The sequence below is a fragment of the Pristiophorus japonicus genome, chromosome 3 (assembly GCF_044704955.1).
Source record: "Pristiophorus japonicus isolate sPriJap1 chromosome 3, sPriJap1.hap1, whole genome shotgun sequence".
Classification (NCBI taxonomy): Eukaryota; Metazoa; Chordata; class Chondrichthyes; family Pristiophoridae; genus Pristiophorus; species Pristiophorus japonicus.
In genome coordinates, this window is record NC_091979.1 from 184,066,281 (window position 1) to 184,083,573 (window position 17,293).

Here is a 17,293-nt window from a genome sequence, read left to right on the forward strand (position 1 = left end):
ATGCTCAATCTTGCGTGGGGGTGGGGTGGCCTCGCAGACACTGGGAAGTAACTAGTACCCACCCCCACACAATTTCCCACAAGTGAGCTTACGGATGCTCAGTTATGGAGAGCAGAGTAAAGTCCTGTCCACAGGAGCAAGGGCCCTGGCTGATTTGGCTCCCCCTGGCCGGGGCTGATGACAGTTGTTCAGTCCTCACTGTCACCGCAGCTGAAAATTGCTAACTCAGCACAGATCGCAACTGAACCTGCGATTTTCCCAGTCTGAACGACTCGGCTACACACTGTCCTTATGGACTGAATCGTGGGGAAGTGAAATAGAGTGTTTGCATCTTCTTTGACCCTTGTCCTTCGCTTCTTCTCCCTCAGATACACTAGTGAGTTCAACAGGATGGCGCCAGTCTGAGAGCAGAGAGCCCCTTACCCCAGATCTTCAGGTTGCTCATCCTCAGAAGAAAAAGAAGAGGAAAAAGCTGCTGACAGCAGCTGGTGAGTAGAGTCAGGCTGCTCCAAACTGCACATCGGGGATGTTCTTGGAGCGTAGAGTTTGGCTTGTGCTGCAATAATCATGGATGTGTTGACACCCCAGACAATAGGCTTTGGGTTTAGTACAGCGATACCCATTTAAGTAGGTATCCGGTCAAGTGCAGTTTTTCAGATTTTGCCACTAACTCAATATTAAAAATGCTGTTTAAATTCACTCTGGCTTAAAGCAGATCCCATTTAAGAGCAGAGATACTGCCTCACATTAACAAACTCCCAGGCCCCGATATTGGTGGCCTTGTCGCCGACTGCTGCCGAGTTTTGTTGCCATTTTCCTTTCTTTGCCATTTTCCACTTGGGCTGGAGTGGGTGGGAGGGGAGTACCGCCAGGAACCGCCCGCTGACGTCCTCTGGTGGCCAAGTAGCGTAAGTGACCTCCCGTCCGCCGAGCTGCCAGATTGGTGGGGGGCGGGAGTTGGCGCCAGCAGGGGAAGGACTGCTGCGTGGAGGCTGTTCGAACCCTGACGGTAGGTACGAAGACCTGCAAAAAAAAAAAGGTTTGTGAATATATTTTCAAAACATTTTTTCACAGCGACTTACCTGGATGGGGTCCCCTGAAGGTGTTCCGGTGTTTTTTTTTTGTTTGCTATGATTTTTAATTTCAGCTCTTCCACCCCCTGTGCCCTACTCCATCCTCAGCAGCACTTGGGCAGCAAGAGCCTTTGCCGCCGAGATTGAGCGCTGCAACCCAGATTGACGGCGTAAGCCGTTATTTGGTCGCCGGGCAATACTGTCACCTCTTTTAGAAGAATCTTCCAGGCACAGTACAGCCCAGTCTCTCGGGGGCCATTGGCGGCACTTGGGCGGGCCTTGGCTTCAACCGAGTTCGGGCCCCCAGTGTTTAACGTCAGGTAATCAGAGCTCATCAATGTGGACTTGCCCACTTAGTTATTGATAATCTTGAGTGACTGTCCGATTAATCCATCACAATGCTGCTGGACAATAGCCTGAGCAGTCAGTGCCGACCCTGACACTTCCAGCTTGTTTTAAATGTAGACCATGTGCAGGTCATCAACAACAACTTGCATTTATATAGCACCTTTAACGTTGTAAAACATCCCAAGGCCCTTCACAGGAGCGTTATAAAACAAAATTTGACACCGAGCCACATAAGGAGAAATTAGGGCAGGTGACCAAAAGCTTGGTCCAAGAGGTGTGTTGAAAGAAGCATCTTAAAAGTAGGAAAGAGGTTTAGGAAGATAATTCCAGAGCTTTAGGCCTTGACAGCTGAAGGCACGGCTACAAATGATGGAGCAATTAAAATCGGGGATGCTCAAGAGGCCAGAATTAGAGGAGCGCAGAGATCTCGAAGGTTTGAGGGGCCATGGAGGGATTTGAAAAGATGGATGAGAGTTTTAAAATCCAGGCACTGCTTAACTGGGAGCCAATGTAGGTCAGCGAGCACAATTGTGATGGGTGAACAGGACTTGGTGCGAGTTTGGACACGGGCGGCAGAGTTTTGTATGTCCTCAAATTTACAGAGGGTCGAACATGGGAGGCCGGCCAAGAGTGCGTTAGAATAGTCAAGTATAGAGGTAACAAAGACGTGGATCAAGGTGGTCACTGTCTCTTCATACTCTAAACACTTGCGTTATCCCACATACACATCCTTGTGTAGGTACTTTGTTCTTTCAAGCATCAAAGTGCTTGTTTCTGTGCAGCCAGGAGGGCCGTTCCATGTGATGAACACTGTTTCATTCTTCTTTCATTTGCTGTCAGTGATGCTGCTGTTTTAGTATAGCTCTTCCGTCATGGGGTTGGAGAGAAACTGTCTGCTGAGTAATTAACGTGGCGCTGTCTCACAATTAACTTCAGATTCATCAAAAAAAAACAGCTCTAATTTGTCTTGTTTGACTATCTTTAAAGAAAATGAGGAAGGGCTCACTCTGCTCCACTCTTGTGTTCCTAACACAGATGAGACTGCACACAGGGAGGTTAAAGTAACAGTGACCTCAATCTTTATTAAGACACTCCAGAGTGAGGAACAGGCCTTGGGGGCTGGATTATATCCAGTGCTCCCAAGGGATGCTGGGATCCCTTGAGACTTCAGGTGATGCGCTCCCTGGTGGCGGAACATGGGAGTGCATGCTTTACAGATACACAACATCCCGACCCCCAAAGTCAAGGTGAGGCGATTGGGAGCCTTTCTTTCCCTGATGGACCGCCTCGGTACAAATGTCTGTTCTGGTGTGTTGGCTGTGCTCTCGCTGGGCTGGCATGTTGTTTGCTCTGCTGGGTGAGCCTGGCCTTGCTGGGCTGTTGGGTGTGATGGGTTCTATTTCCTGATCCTGTGTGGTGTCGTTGATCCTTTGGGTATGTGTTGTGGGCTCGAAAAAGGTGGTGCCTGCTGTGGGTTGTAGAAGACAGTCTGTGAACCGCAGCCTCGTTTGGTCCAGGTGCTTTCTGCAAATTTGTCCATTGTCTAGTTTGACTACAAACATCCTACTCCCTTCTTTAGCTATCACCGTGCCCGTGATCCACTTGGGACCATGTCCATAGTTTAGCACATACACAAGGTCATTCAGATCAATTTGACACAGTGGCGCGACCATCGTTTACATTTTGTTGCTGCCGCCTGCTCTCGACCTGATCATGCAGGTTGCGGTGAACCAGCGAGAATCTGGTTTTTAGTGTCCTTTTCATGAGTAGCTCAGCCGGGGGCACCCATGTGAGCGAGTGGGGTCTCGTGCGGTAGCTGAGCAGTACTCGGGACAGGCGGGTTTGGAGTGAGCCTTCTGTGACTTGTTTAAGGCTCTGTTTGATTGTTTGTACTGCCCGCTCTGCCTGCCCATTGGAGGCTGGTTTAAACGGGGCCGAGGTGACATGTTTGATCCCATTGCAGGTCATGAATTCTTTAAATTCGGCACTGGTGAAACATGGCCCGTTGTCACTGACCAGTATGTCAGGCAGGCTGTGGGTGGCAAACATGGCCCTCAGGCTTTCAATGGTGCCGGTGCTTCCCGACATTATTTCACATTTCAATCCATTTTGAAAAAGCATCCACCACCACCAGGAACATTTTACCGAGAAACGGGCCCACATAAGAACATAAGAACATAAGAATTAGGAACAGGAATAGGCCATCTAGCCCCTCGAGCCTGCTCCGCCATTCAACAAGATCATGGCTGATCTGGCTGTGGACTCAGTTCCACTTACCCGCCTGCTCCCCATAACCCTTAATTACCTTATTGGTTAAAAATCTATCTATCTGTGATTTGAATACATTCAATGAGCTAGCCTCAACTGCTTCCTTGGGCAGAGAATTCCACAGATTCACAACCCTCTGGGAGAAGCAATTCCTTCTCAACTCGGTTTTAAATTGGCTTCCCCGTATTTTGAGGCTGTGCCCCCTAGTTCTAGTCTCCCTGACCAGTGGAAACAACCTCTCTGCCTCTATCTTGTCTATCCCTTTCATTATTTTAAATGTTTCTATAAGATCACCCCTCATCCTTCTGAACTCCCAACGAGTAAAGACCCAGTCTACTCAATCTATCATCATAAGGTAACCCTCTCATCTCCGGAATCAGCCTAGTGAATCGTCTCTGTACCTCCTCCAAAGCTAGTATATCCTTCCTTAAGTAAGGTGACCAAAACTGCAGTACTCCAGGTGCGGCCTCACCAATACCCTGTACAGTTGCAGCAGGACCTCCCTGCTTTTGTACTCCATCCCTCTCGCAATGAAGGACAACATTCCATTCGCCTTCCTGATTACCTGCTGCACCTGCAAACTAACTTTTTGAGATTCATGCACAAGGAGTTTAATGTTTTTATGTTTTGTAGGTAAACTCAAGAGTTTCATGCACAAGGACCCCCAGGTCCCTCTGCACCGCAGCATGTTGTAATTTCTCCCCATTCAAATAATATTCCCTTTTACTGTTTTTTTTTCCCAAAGTGGATGACCTCACATTTTCCAACATTGTATTCCATCTGCCAAACCTTAGGTTAAGCGAATGGGCTATCTAAATCTCTTTGCAGCCTCTCTGTGTCCTTTGCACAACCCGCTTTCCCACTAATCTTTGTGTCATCTGCAAATTTTGTTACACTACACTCTGTCCTCTTCCAGGTCATCTATGTATATTGTAAACAGTTGTGGTCCCAGCACCGATCCCTGTGGCACACTACTAACCACCGATTTCCAACCCGAAAAGGACCTATTTATCCCGACTCTCTGCTTTCTGTTTGCCAACCAATTCTCTATCCATGCTAATACATTTCCTTTGACTCCGCGTACCTTTATCTTCTGCAGTAACTTTTTGTGTGGCACCTTATCTAATGCCTTTTGGAAATCTAAATACACCACATCCATCGGTACACCTCTATCCACCATGCTCTTTATATCCTCAAAGAATTCCAGTAAATTAGTTAAACATGATTTCCCCCTTCATGAATCCATGTTGCGTCTGCTTGATTGCACTATTCCTATCTAGATGTCCCGCTATTTCTTCCTTAATGATAGCTTCAAGCATTTTCCCCACTACAGATGTTAAACTAACCGGCCTATAGTTACCTGCCTTTTGTCTGCCCCCTTTTTTTAAACCGAGACGTTACATTAGCTGCTTTCCAATCCGCTGGTACCTCCCCAGAGTCCAAAGAATTTTGGTACATTATAACGTATGCATCTGCTATAACTTCCACCATCTCTTTTAATACCCTGGGATGCATTTCATCAGGACCAGGGGACTGGTCTACCTTGAGTCGCATTAGCCTGTCCAGCACTACCCCCCTAGTGATAGTGATTATCTCAAGGTCCTTCCTTCCCACATTCCCGTGACCAGCAATTTTTGGCATGATTTTTGTGTCTTCTACTGTGAAGACCGAAGCAAAATAATTCTTTAAGGTCTCAGCCATTTCCACATTTCCCATTATTAAATCCCCCTTCTCATCTTCTAAGGGACCAACATTTACTTTAGTCACTCTTTTCCGTTTTATATATTGGTAAAAACTTTTACTATTTGTTTTTATGTTTTGCGCAAGTTTACTTTCGTAATCTATCTTTCCTTTCTTTATTGCTTTCTTAGTCATTCTTTGCTGTCGTTTAAAATTTTCCCAATCTTCTAGTTTCCCACTAAGCTTGGCCACCTTATACGCATTGGTTTTTAATTTGATACTCTCCTTTATTTCCTTGTTTATCCACGGCTGGTTATCCCTTCTCTTACCGCCCTTTTTCATTGGAATATATTTTTGTTGAGTACTATGAAAGAGCTCCTTAAAAGTCCTGCACTGTTCCTCAATTGTGCCACCGTTTAGTCTGTGTTTCCAGTCTACTTTAGCCAACTCTGCCCTCATCCCACTGTAGTCCCCTTTGTTTAAGCATAGTACGCTCGTTTGAGACACTACTTCCTCACCCTCAATCTGTATTACAAATTCAACCATACTGTGATCACTCATTCCTCGAGGATCTTTTACTAGGAGATCGTTTATTATTCCTGTCTCATTACACAGGACCAGATCTAAGATAGCTTGCTTCCTTGTAGGTTCTGTAACATACTGTTCTAAGAAACAATCCTGTCTGCATTCTATGCATTCCTCCTCAAGGCTACCCAGTGCGATTTGATTTGACCAATCGATATGTAGCCGCCACAACGCCAACAAGGTGTGAATTGCCTTGCAATCATCCTTTGTTGCGGACTCTGGGTCACCTAAGGCCTGCTGGCAGTTGCAGACTCTTGGTTTCTGTCCTGTACATTTCTGCTCGCAAACACAGTTCATTAATTTATGAACATTGCTAGCACTTGTGTACTGAGAGATTTGTTTGGTGTTATCATTGGTGGACATAAATGCCTGTGCTATTGCAATGGCCTTAATGAGGTTCGGTGTCTCTACAACCACAAGTTTTCGTAGGATGGTCTCGTGGCCAATGCCCAGTACAAAAAAGTCTCTGAGCATTTGCTCCAGGTAGCCATCAAACTCACATTGTCCTGCAAGTCGCCTTAGCTCGGCGACGTAACTAGCCACTTCCTGATCGTCAGATCGCTGGTACAGATAGAACCGATACCTCGCCATCAGCACACACTCCCTCTGGTTAAGATGCTCCCGAGATGATCAAGAAAGACTGGATCAACTGGGCTTGTATTCACTGGAGTTCAGAAGAATGAGAGGGGATCTCATAGAAACGATTAAAATTCTGACGGGTTTGGACAGATTAGATGCAGGAAGAATGTTCCCAAAGGGGTCACAGTCTAAGGATAAGGGGTAAGCCATTTAGGACCGAGATGAGGAGAAACTTCTTCACCCAGAGAGTGGTGAACCTGTGGAATTCTCTACCACAGAAAGTTGTTGAAGCCAATTCACTAATTATATTCAAAAAGGAGTTAGATGTAGTCCTTACAATAGGGGGATCAAGGGGTATGGCGAGAAAGCAGGAATAGGGTACTGAAGTTGCATGTTCAGCCATGAACTCATTGAATGGTGGTGCAGGCTCGAAGGGCCGAATGGCCTACTCCTGCACCTATTTTCTATGTTTCTGTTTCTATGAACCAGTGTACACAGCTCTTCATACGACTTATCTGTGGGTTTCACTGGAGCCAGAAGATTCTTCATGACGCTGTAGGTCGGTGCCCCGCAGACCATGAGGAGGACCGCTCTCCTTTTTGCAGCGCTTCCTTCTCTGTCCAGCTCGTTGGCTACAAAGTACTGATCTAGCCGTTCGACATAGGCTTCCCAGTCCTCACCCTCCGAGAACTTCTCCAGGATGCCCACAGTTTGCTGCATCTTTGCGTTGGCTTCGTGTACTCGTCGCCAGTTGTTGTGTTCCTAACACAGATGTGATTGCACACAGGGAGGTTAAAGTAATAGTGACCTCAGTCTTTATTAAGACACTCCAGCATGAGGAACAGGCTTTCGGGGCCGGCTTATATACAGTGCGCCCAAGGGATGCTGGGATCCCTTGGGACTTCAGGGGATGCGCTCCCTGGTGACGGAACATGGGAGTACATGCTTTACAGATACACAACATGCTCCTCTCCCGAGGGGCTCACTCTGCTCCACTCCTCTCCCGAGGGGCTCACTCTGGATGTTTTAGTTCTGCTCCACTCCTATCCCAGGGACAATGCCCTTCAGAGCGGAACCTGGCACCGTTGCCCAGTCTGGCCTACACGTGACTTGAGTCCACAAAATGATTGATTCGGAGCCAACTAGTGATGTGCAATAAATGCTGCCTTTCCAGCGTTTCCCAAATGTCAAATGAATATTGTTAAATAAGGACATTGTCTAACTCTCTGCACGCCCAGTTTCAAACCTGCCTTACAAATACACCCACTGACCAAATCATAGGTCAGTTAAATGTACAGCCCAGTTCAGAGCATGCGTTTAGCTTCCAAAAAAGTCATACATTTAAAGCAAATTCACTGCATCACTTGGAACAATGGCTCCCAAGAAATGGCTAAAGACAAAATCAGGTTCTTTTCTTGGGTGAAGAGGAGACTTTGATGTGACCTAATTGAGGTTCTCAAGATTATAAAGGTGCCTGCTAAAACTAATTAATGCAAATTGTTCCCTGTTGGTAAAGAGTTCATATCCCAAGATTCAGATTAAAAATGAGGTTATTATGAGCAAGAAGGTCTTAGGGGAAGGGGGAAAATTTTCATCCAAAGGGGACATGGTTGTGGAATGATTTACAGGGGAAGGACAGTGAAGTGGACAGTACACATGGGGTCATGATATCTGTCTTTGGAGGGGGGCGGGGGAAGAGAGAGAAAGGGAGATGGTGATAGGTGGTGTTGAGGAATATGGTGAGACAAGCGTGTAGCAAAGGCAGAGTGGTTTTACTGGGCGATTTTAACTTTCATATAGATTGGGATAAGCAGTCTAGCACCTGTCAGAAAGGTAGTGAATTTCTTGTGTGTCAGGAATAGTTTTCTACAACAATATGTTCTAGAGGCAACAAGGGGGCATGCTATATTAGATTTAATAATGAGTAATGAGCCAGATTTAGTTAACAGCCTAACATTTATCCAATGTGCGTGAACATTTATCCAATAGCGATCGTAACGTGATCGAGTTCAGCGTTGTGTTTAAAAGGGAGAAACACGAAACAGCTACTAAGATTCTAGATTTGGGTAAGGCTGACTTCAATATGATGAGACGGAGACCATCCACAGTAAACTGGGCAGATCTGTTAATGGGTAAAACGACAGACGATCAGTGGGAGATGTGCAAAAAAAGAATTTAAGATACAGAACCAGTTTATACCCTTCAAGGGCAAGAGCTCTACTTGACAAAAAGAAACCACCATGGACGACAAAAGAGGTGAGGGACAGCATAACACTAAAAGAAAAAGCATACGAAAATGAAAAAAATAGTACCGATCCTGGCGAATGAGAAAGATGCTAAGAACAGCCAAGGGTCACAAAACAGATAATAAGAGGTGCAAAAAGGGAGTAAGAAAAGAACCTTGCAAGGGATATCAAAATCAACATGCAGAATTTTTACAAATTATATTAGGAAAAAGAGAGTAGTCAAGAGCAATGTCGGCCCCTTAAAAACTGAAAGCGGTGATACTGTCAATAATATGGAAATGGTGGACATATTGAATCGGTATTTACAGTAGAGGAAGAGGATAGCATGCCAGAAATCTCAAAGAAATTAATATTAAATCAGGTACTGGGACGCAATAAATTAACGTAAGTAAAATAACAGTAATAAAGAAAATAATGGCACTCGAGTGACAAATCCCCAGGACCAGATAGTTTCCACCCAGGGTTTTAAAGGAAGTAGGTGACACATTGCAGATGCCCCAACTATAATTTCCAAAGTTCTCTCGATTCAGGGCCCATTCATTTAGATTGAAAAATTAAGCACGTCATTCCGCTATTTAAGAATGGCGAAAGAGGGAAACCAGGGAATAATAGATCAGTTAGCCTAACATCTGTTGTCAGGAAATTGCTCGAGCCTATAATTAAAGATAGGGTGACTGAACACTCCAACAATTTTCAGTTGATCTGAGCGATCCAGCATGGATTTGTGAAAGGTAGGCCATGCCTGACAAACCTGATTGAATTTTTTGAGAAGCTAACTAAAGTAGTGGACAGGGGAATGTCTATGGATGTTATTTATATGAACTTCCAGAAGGCATATGATAAAGTTCCACATAAGAGATTGTTAAACAAAGGGGACTACAGTGGGATGAGGGCAGAGTTGGCTAAAGTAGACTGGAAACACAGACTAAACGGTGGCACAATTGAGGAATAGTGCAGGACTTTTAAGGAGCTCTGTCATAGTGCTCAACAAAAATATATTCCAATGAAAAAGAAGGGTGGTAAGAGAAGGGATAACCAGCCGTGGATAAACAAGGAAATAAAGGAGAGTATCAAATTAAAAACCAATGCGTATAAGGTGGCCAAGCTTAGTGGGAAACTAGAAGATTGGGAAAATTTTAAACGACAGCAAAGAATGACTAAGAAAGCAATAAAGAAAGGAAAGATAGATTACGAAAGTAAACTTGCGCAAAACATAAAAACAAATAGTAAAAGCTTTTACCGATATATAAAACGGAAAAGAGTGACTAAAGTAAATGTTGGTCCCTTAGAAGATGAGAAGGGGGATTATATAATGGGAAATGTGGAAATGGCTGAGACCTTAAAGAATTATTTTGCTTCGGTCTTCACAGTGGAAGACACAAAAACCATGCCAAAAATTGCTTGTCACGGGAATGTGGGAAGGGAGGACTTTGAGATAATCTAGGCGGGTAGTGCTGGACAGGCTAATGGGACTCAAAGTAGACAAGTCCCCTGGACATGATGAAATGTATCCCAGGGTATTAAAAGAGATGGCGGAAGTTATAGCTGATGCATTCGTTATAATCTACTAAAATTCTCTGGACTCTGGGGAGGTACCAGCGGATTGGAAAGCAGGTAATGTAACGCCTCTGTTTAAAAAAAAAAGGGGGCAGACAAAAGGCAGGTAACTATAGGCTGGCTAGTTTAAAGTCTGTGTGGGGAAAATGCTTGAAGCTATCATAAGAAGAAATAGCAGGACATCTAGATAGGAATAGTGCAATCAAGCAGACGCAACATGGATTCATGAAGGGGAAATCATGTTTAACTAATTTACTGGAATTCTTTGAGGATATAACGAGCATGCTGGATAGAGGTGTACCAATGGATGTGGTGTATTTAGATTTCCAAAAAGCTTTCGATAAGTTGCCACTCAAAAGGTTACTGCAGAAGATAAAGGTACATGGAGTTAGAGGAAATGTATTAGCATGGATAGAGAATTGGCTGGCGAACAGAAAGCAGAGAGTCGGGATAAATGGGTCCTTTTCGGGTTGGAAATCGGTGGTTAGTGGTCTGCCACAGGAATCGGTGCTGGGACCACAACTGTTTACAATATACATAGATGACCTGGAAGAGGGGACAGAGTAACAAAATTTGCAGATGACACAAAGATTAGTGGGAAAGCCGGTTGTGTAGAGGACACAGAGAGGCTGCAAAGAGATCTAGATAGGTTAAGCGAATGGGCTAAGGATTGGCAGATGGAATACAATGTCGGAAAATGTGAGGTCACCTTACTTAAGGAAGGATATACTAGCTTTGGAGGGGGTACAGAGACGATTCACTAGGCTGATTCCGGAGATGAGGGGTTTACCTTAAGATGATAGATTGAGTAGACTGGGTCTTTACTCGTTGGAGTTCAGAAGGATGAGGGATGATCTTATAGAAACATTTAAAATAATGAAAGGGATAGACAAGATAGAGGCAGAGAGGTTGTTTCCACTGGTCGGGGAGACTACAACTAGGGGGCACAGCCTCAAAATACGGGGGAGCCAATTTAAAACCGAGTTGAGAAGGAATTTCTTCTCCCAGAGGGTTGTGAATCTGTGGAATTCTCTGCCCAAGGAAGCAGCTGAGGCTAGCTCATTGAATGTTTTCAAATCACAGATAGATTTTTAACCAATAAGGGAATTAACGGTTATGGGGAGCAGGCGGGTAAGTGGAACTGAGTCCACGGCCAGATCAGTCATGATCTTGTTGAATGGCGGAGCAGGTTCGAGGGGCTAGATGGCCTACTCCTGTTCCTTGTTCTTATGTTCTTATTAACTAAGGTGGAAACCCACAGAATTAAGGGCAAATCATTGACCTGTTTTGGAAATTAGCTGAGCGGCAGGAGCCAGGCATAGAGATAATGGGTAGGTGCTCAAATTGACAGGATGTGATTAGTGGTGTCCCGCAGGGATCTGTGTTGCGTTAACAATATTTATTAACTACTTAGATGATGGCATGGAATGTCATGTATCCAAATTTGCCAATGTCACAAAGATGGGTGGCACTTTAGGCAGTGTAGATGAAAGCATAAAATTACAAAGGGATATTGACAGTTTAAGTGAATAGACAAAACTGTGGCAAATGAATTTCAATGTAGGCAAATGCGAGGTCATCCACTTTGGACCTAAAAAGGATACAACAGGGTACTTTCTAAATGGTGAAAATCTAAAAACAGTGAAGGTCCAAAGAGAATTGAGGGGGAGGGGGGTGGGAGGGGGAGCTGTAAGTACATAGAGCATTAAAATGTATTGAACAGCTACAGAAAATAATTTAAAAGGCTAATGGAATGCTGGAAGACTAGAATACAAGGGGATAGAATTTATGCTGCAGCTATACAAAACCCTGGTTAGATCACTACTGTGAGCAGTTCTGGGCATCACACCTTAGGAAGCATATATTGGCTTGGAGGGAGTGCAGCGTAGGTTTACCAGAATGATACCCGGACTTCCAGGGTTAAGTTACAAGTAGGGATTACACAATTAGGGTTGTATTCCCTAGAATTCTGAAGGTTAAGAGGATGATCTGATCGAAGTTTTCACGATATTAAGGGGAACAGGTAGGGTAGATAGAAACTATTACTGTGGATTGGGGATTCTAGGACAAGGAGGCATAGTCTAAAAATTAGAGCTAGATCTTTCAGGAGTGAAATTAGGAAACACTTCTACGTGGTAGAAGTTTGAAACACACTTACGCAAATGGCAATTGATGCTAGATCAATTGTTAATTTTAACTCGGAGATTGATTACTTTTTATTAACTAAAGGTATTAAGGGATATGGGCTAAAGGGATATGGAGTTAGGTCGCAGATCGGCCATGATTTCATTGAATGGCGGTACAGGCTTAAGGGCCTCAATGGCATACTCCTGATGCTATGTTCCTAGGGTGGGTAGGTGGTGGTAAGTGACCTACATTGGCTTCCGGTTGAGCAATGCCTCGATTTCAGGGTTCTCATCCTTGTTTTCGAATCCCTCCATGGCCTCGCCCCTCCCTATCTCTGAAATCTCTTCCAGCCCCATGACACCCCCCCCCCCCCAACCGAGATGTCTGCACTCCTCTAGTTCTGCCCTCCTGATCATCCCTGATTATAATCGCTCAACCATTGGTGGCAGTGCCTTCTATTGCCTCCACCCCAAGCTCTGAAACTCCCTGCCTTAACCTCTCTGCCTCTCTACCTCTCTCTTCTCCTTCAAGACACTCCTTAAAACCTATCTCTTTGACCAAACATTTGGTCACCTGTGCTAATTTCTACTAATGTAGCTCGGTGTCAAATTGTTTTCTCATAATACTCCTGTGAAGCACCTTGGGAGATTAAAAGCGCTATATAAATACAAGTTGTTGATTGGGTTGGGGGATATGGTGAGAAGGTGGGGTTGAGGGATATGGTGGGTAAGTAATGTTGGGGATGTGGTCACTGTGGTTGAAGGATATGGCGAGATGGTATATAGCTGTCTGTACCAGCTGCAAGTTCCTGTTCCCATTTGTCTGTACCAGGTGCAGGTTCCTGATCCCATGTGTCTGTACCAGGTACAGAATCCTGTTCCCATGTGACTGTACCAGGTGCAAGTTTTGCAGACTATTCTGAGTCTGTGACCTGTGATGTCACAGGCATTTGACAAGGTGCCACATAAAAGGTTACTGCACAAGTTAAAAGTTCACGGGGTTGGGGGTAATACATTAGCATGGATAGAGGATTGGCTAAACGAACAGAAAACAGAGAGTAGGGATAAATGGTTCATTCTTGGGTTGGCAATCAGTAACCAGTGGGGTGCCACAGGAATCAGTGCTGGGACCCCAACTATTTACAATCTATATTAACGACTTGGAGGAAGGGACCGTGTCTAACGTAGCCAAGTTTGCTGATGATACAAAGATGGGAGGAAAAGCAATGTGTGAGGAGGACACAAAAAGTCTGTCAAAGGACATAGACAGGCTAAGTGAGTGGGCAAAAATTTGACAGATGGAGTATAATGTTGGAAAATGTGAGAAAAAAAACAAAGAGCAAGTTATTATTTAAATGGAGAAAGATTGCAAAGTGCTGCAGTACAGCAGGATTGGGGGGGGGGGTGGGGGCGGGGGGTGCTTGTGCATGAAACACACAAGGATATTATGCAGGTACAAGTGATCAGGAAGGCCAATGGAATCTTGGCCTTTATTGCAAAGGGGATGGAGTATAAAAGCAAGGAAGTCCTGCTACAGTTATACCGGGTATTGGTGAGGCCACACCTGGAATACTTCATACAGTTTTGGCTTCCATATTTACAAAATGATATAGTTGCTTTTGGAGGCATTTCAGAGAAGGTTCACAAGGTTGATTCTGGAGATGAGGGGGTTGACTTATGAGGAAAGGTTGAGTAGGTTGGGCCTCTACTCATTGGAATTCAGAAGAATGAGAAGTGATCTTTATTGAAACGTATAAGATTATGAGGGGGCTCGACAGGGTGGATGCAGAGAGGATGTTTCCACTGATGGGGGAGACTAGAACTAGAGGGCATAATCTTAGAATAAGGGACTGCCCATTTAAAACAGAGATGAGGAGAAATCTCTTATCTGAGGGTTTTGGATCTGTGGAATTCTCTGCCTCAGAGTTGTGGAAGCTGGGACTTTGAATAAATTTAGACAGAAATAGACAGTTCCTTACGGGTTATGGAGAGCGGGCAGGGAAGTGGACCTGAGTCCATGATCAGATCAGCCATGATCGTGTTAAATGGCGGAGAAGGCTCGAGGGACCGTAGGGCCTACTCCTGTTCCTATTTCTTATGTTCTTATGTTATGTATACATCTTCATCCCTAGGCCATTGGGAAGGCTGGTGAAGCTTCAGATTAAAGTGATAGAAAATAAAACGAGGCACCTGGAAAAGTCTAATTGTAAACCTACTATTCTGTATAGATTTGGGAAGCTCCTTCAACCAGCAGAATGCCTCTGACGTGTGCAATTTGTACAGTGGACCAGATGATGAAGGTTCCCGGAAAACCAGGAAGAGAGCCAAGTGAGTGCCGATAACCAGTTATAGTCCTGTGTTAGGTTTCGGATCTGCCTTTGATATTCTCTTGAGTACAGTGGTGCTGGTCACACGTCTCTTGGGGCGCTAGACCCCCTGAGCAACTTAAAATCCCAAGCTTAAGAGCTGGCCTTGGAGCGCTCTAAGAGAGGCTTCCCTGGGGGAAAAAAACCACACAAAACATTCCCAATACCTTGCTCATCCCACATAAACGTATTTCGCAAATATAAAAAAAGAAAACCAATTTCACTTACCTAATGTAGTCATTCCTTCCCTCACTGCTGCCGGAACAGCTTGGACCGCCCGCTTTCCCAGACGGGCGCACTACGGGGCGCTACAGGATCAATGCCAAACAAAAACCGTTGCATGACGAAACCGGGGACGTTGCACACCGGCTTGACGCTCCTGGGCGGTACTGGTCAGCACCACCGGCACCGGCACACATTGTGCCGAGCGGCGCAAATGTCAGCGCTCAAGGTTCTGACCCCTTTAGCACTCTTGTTCCCACCCTTTCCAGGGGCACTAAGCGAACAAATTTATACCCCAAAGTGTTCCAGAGTGTGCCTGTGCTGCCCAATATATGATAAATCGGTAATGCTATCCAGAACGGTAACTTGCGCCGATCTGCAAAACTGCTTGTGATCCAAACTGGATGTGTACTACTCCAATCTTTCAGAAAGCAGTCTGAAAAAACACTATAGTTGTTAAAATGCTTTATTTTACAAACAAATGAATGTACAGTGTAATAGTTTCAATTAAATCCCTCTTGCTTTACTCAATTTTCACTTCACAAACCATGAGTGTTGTTGTGGACTGACTGGCTTGATTTTCCATCACCTTTCTTGCTGGACAATTTCTGGTTGTAAAAATTCACTTCCTGTATCTCCGCTTTCAGCTCCAGTCCTAGAACTGAACCTCGCAGTTTCTGTTTAAAACCTGCTTGCTCTTTTTTTTTCTGTCTGTTTATTCTGGCCCCAGGAAACTGGGAGCAGTATCCCTGACACCTTCTGCACGGAGGGGTTTGCTACCAGGCCCATTAATCAAACCAAGGGTATGTTACTGGACTAGTGATTCAGAGGCCTGGATGGATGATCCAGAGACGTGAGCTCAAATCTCACCATGGCAGCTGGGGAATTTCAATTCAGTTAATTAAATAAACCTGGAATGAAAAGTTAGCGTCCGTAATGGTGACCATTGTAATATTTGCAACTATGAGTTGAGAGTGGCTTAGCCAGTCAAGTGATTTTCACAAGATTCACGCTCCTTCCACTGCCTGCGCTTGATCTCTGCATGCTCTCGGCGACGAGACTTGTGCTGCTCAGCGTCTTCCCGGATGCTCTTCCTCCACTTGTCCTGGGCCAGGGACTCCCAGGTGTCGGTGGGGATGTTGCACTTTATCATGGAGGCTTTGAGGGTGTCCTTGAAACTTTTCCTCTGCCCACCTGGGACTCGTTTGCCGTGTGGGAGTTCCGAGTAGAGCGCTTGCTTTGGGAGTCTTGTGTCAGGCATGCGAACAATGTGGCCCGCCCAGCAGAGCTGGTCGAATGTGGTCAGTGCTTTGATGTTGGCCTGATCGAGGACGCTAACGTTGGTGCGTCTATCCTCCCAGGGGATTTGCAGGATCTTGCGGAGACATCGTTGGTGGTATTTCTCCAGCGATTTCAGGTATCTACTGTATATGGTCCACGTCTCTGAGCGATACAGGAGGGTGGGTATCATTATAGCCCTGTAGACCATGAGCTTGGTGCCAGATTTGAGGGCCTGATCTTTCACAGGCAGCTGAAGGTTGCGCCGATGTCTGCCCTTGCTGATAATAGGCTCCTGAGATACGGAAAGTGGTCCACGTTTTCCAGGGCCGCGCCGTGGATCTTGATGACTGGGGGGCAGTGCTGTGTGGTGGGGTCAGGTTGGTGGAGGACCTTTGGTCTTAGAGATGTTTAGTGTAAGGCCCATGCTTTCATATGGCTCAGTGAAGATGTTGACTATGACTTGAAGTTCAGTCTCTGAATGTGTGCAGACACGAGTATCATTCACGTACTGTAGCTCGACGACAGAGGATGGCATAGTCTTGGATCTGGCCTGGAGGTGACGAAGGTTGAACAGATTCCCACTGGTTCTTTAGTTTAGTTCCACTCCAGCGGGGAGCTTGTTGAGTGTGAGGTGGAGCATTGCAGCGAGGAAGATCGAGAAGAGGGTTGGCGCGATGACTCAGTCCTGCTTGATCCCGGTCCAGACGTGGATTGGGTCTGTGGTGGATCTGTTGGTCAGGATCACTGCTTGCATGTCGTCGTGGAGCAGGCGGAGGATGGCAACAAACATTTGGGGGCAACCGAAATAGAGGAGGACGGAAGTGCTGGACGGAGCACTTCGAAGATCTCCTTAACCGAGACTCTGCCTTTGACTCGAGTGTCCTCGACTCCATCTCGTAGCATGCTACCCGCCACCATCTCAGCAAAACCCCAACCCTGCACGAGGTAGAAAAGGCCATCAG

The 17,293-nt window shown here is 45.4% G+C and overlaps 1 protein-coding gene across 3 annotated transcripts in view; it reads left to right on the top strand.

The window, feature by feature from the left end:
* The window catches only part of LOC139260021 (transmembrane protein 237-like), a 112,291-nt gene that overhangs the window by 41,629 nt on the left and 53,369 nt on the right, over positions 1-17,293 (top strand). For all 3 annotated transcript variants that reach the window (XM_070876078.1, XM_070876077.1, XM_070876076.1), the window contains 2 exons: positions 369-488; positions 14,691-14,790. In XM_070876078.1, coding sequence (XP_070732179.1) covers positions 369-488; positions 14,691-14,790 — 220 coding nt within the window. The remainder of the gene's footprint in view (positions 1-368; positions 489-14,690; positions 14,791-17,293) is intronic.